Genomic DNA, 890 nt, shown 5'->3' with positions numbered 1-890 from the left:
AGCAGCTGGAGAGAGAGAGTGTTGGGTGGAGACCAAACCGGAGTTAAAAGCAACGTTAACACTCGTCCGCTGTCTCCCGGTGTTTTACACACCAACATCACACCGGTAAAGATTATAGTGAATTGTTATGGCCTTGTAATAAAAGTGGATTGCTACAACATTACGTGTGTGTGCGTGTGCGTGCGTGCATGTGCGTGTGCGTGTGTGTGCGTGTGTGTGTGTGTGCGTGTGTGCGTGTGTCTCACCAGATACTGTCCCTGGACTTCTTCTCTCTCACTCCGTAGTCGGCGTGATAAACGTCGATCAGCAGGTTCTGGTTGCAGTCGTGAGCCGACTGGAAGTTGGAGATGACGCGGCAGGGGATACCGAGCAGACGCAACACTGCAACCACACACACAGTTTGGACTCATTCAGATATTCATATTTCTTTCATTATTATTCATATTTTTTATTTAATATTACAGCAATGAACAGAAATGAGTAGACAAACAATAATATATTCACAAATTCATATATAGACACATGGTGACGTCAGAGAAATATGTGGGGAAAGTCGAGACTGTTGGTACGGAAGCTGAGAAAGGCCATACTCACAAATATTTATTCATTCTGTTAATTCAAGAAAACAAAGCTGATTATCCCGAGATAACGAGATTTCACCAGGAGAAAACGTTTGGAGTTAAACCAATCTCTGTTATGTAGTTAATTTTTTGATGACATTACTTTTAATTTCAGTCTTTTTTTCTGTGTTTCACAAAAGCTTTTCTCTCTGAACCGTCAGTCAACGCTGCGTCACTGCAAACACACCTCAGTGTGAGAGAGGCAGCTGTTATTAATAGACTTCAGTCATGTGATCAGCGTCGACATGATGAGTCGGATGATGTGTTTTC

At 42.6% G+C, this 890-nt stretch overlaps 1 protein-coding gene across 1 annotated transcript in view; it reads right to left on the bottom strand.

Annotated features, from left to right (window-relative positions):
• Positions 1–381, bottom strand: part of LOC111649602 (protein-glutamine gamma-glutamyltransferase 2-like) — a gene marked incomplete at both ends in the record, with an annotated part of 2,088 nt that extends 1,707 nt beyond the window's left edge. Inside the window, one exon of the mRNA XM_023399347.1 lies at positions 253–381. Coding sequence (XP_023255115.1) covers positions 253–381 — 129 coding nt within the window. The remainder of the gene's footprint in view (positions 1–252) is intronic.
• Between the last annotated feature and the right edge of the window lie 509 nt (positions 382–890).

Source organism: Seriola lalandi, unplaced genomic scaffold (genome assembly GCF_002814215.2).
Source record: "Seriola lalandi dorsalis isolate HSWRI2012SDOR001 ecotype SW California unplaced genomic scaffold, Sedor1 jcf7180002051305, whole genome shotgun sequence".
NCBI classification, from domain to species: Eukaryota; Metazoa; Chordata; class Actinopteri; order Carangiformes; family Carangidae; genus Seriola; species Seriola lalandi.
This window is presented reverse-complemented; position numbering and strand designations above follow the sequence as displayed.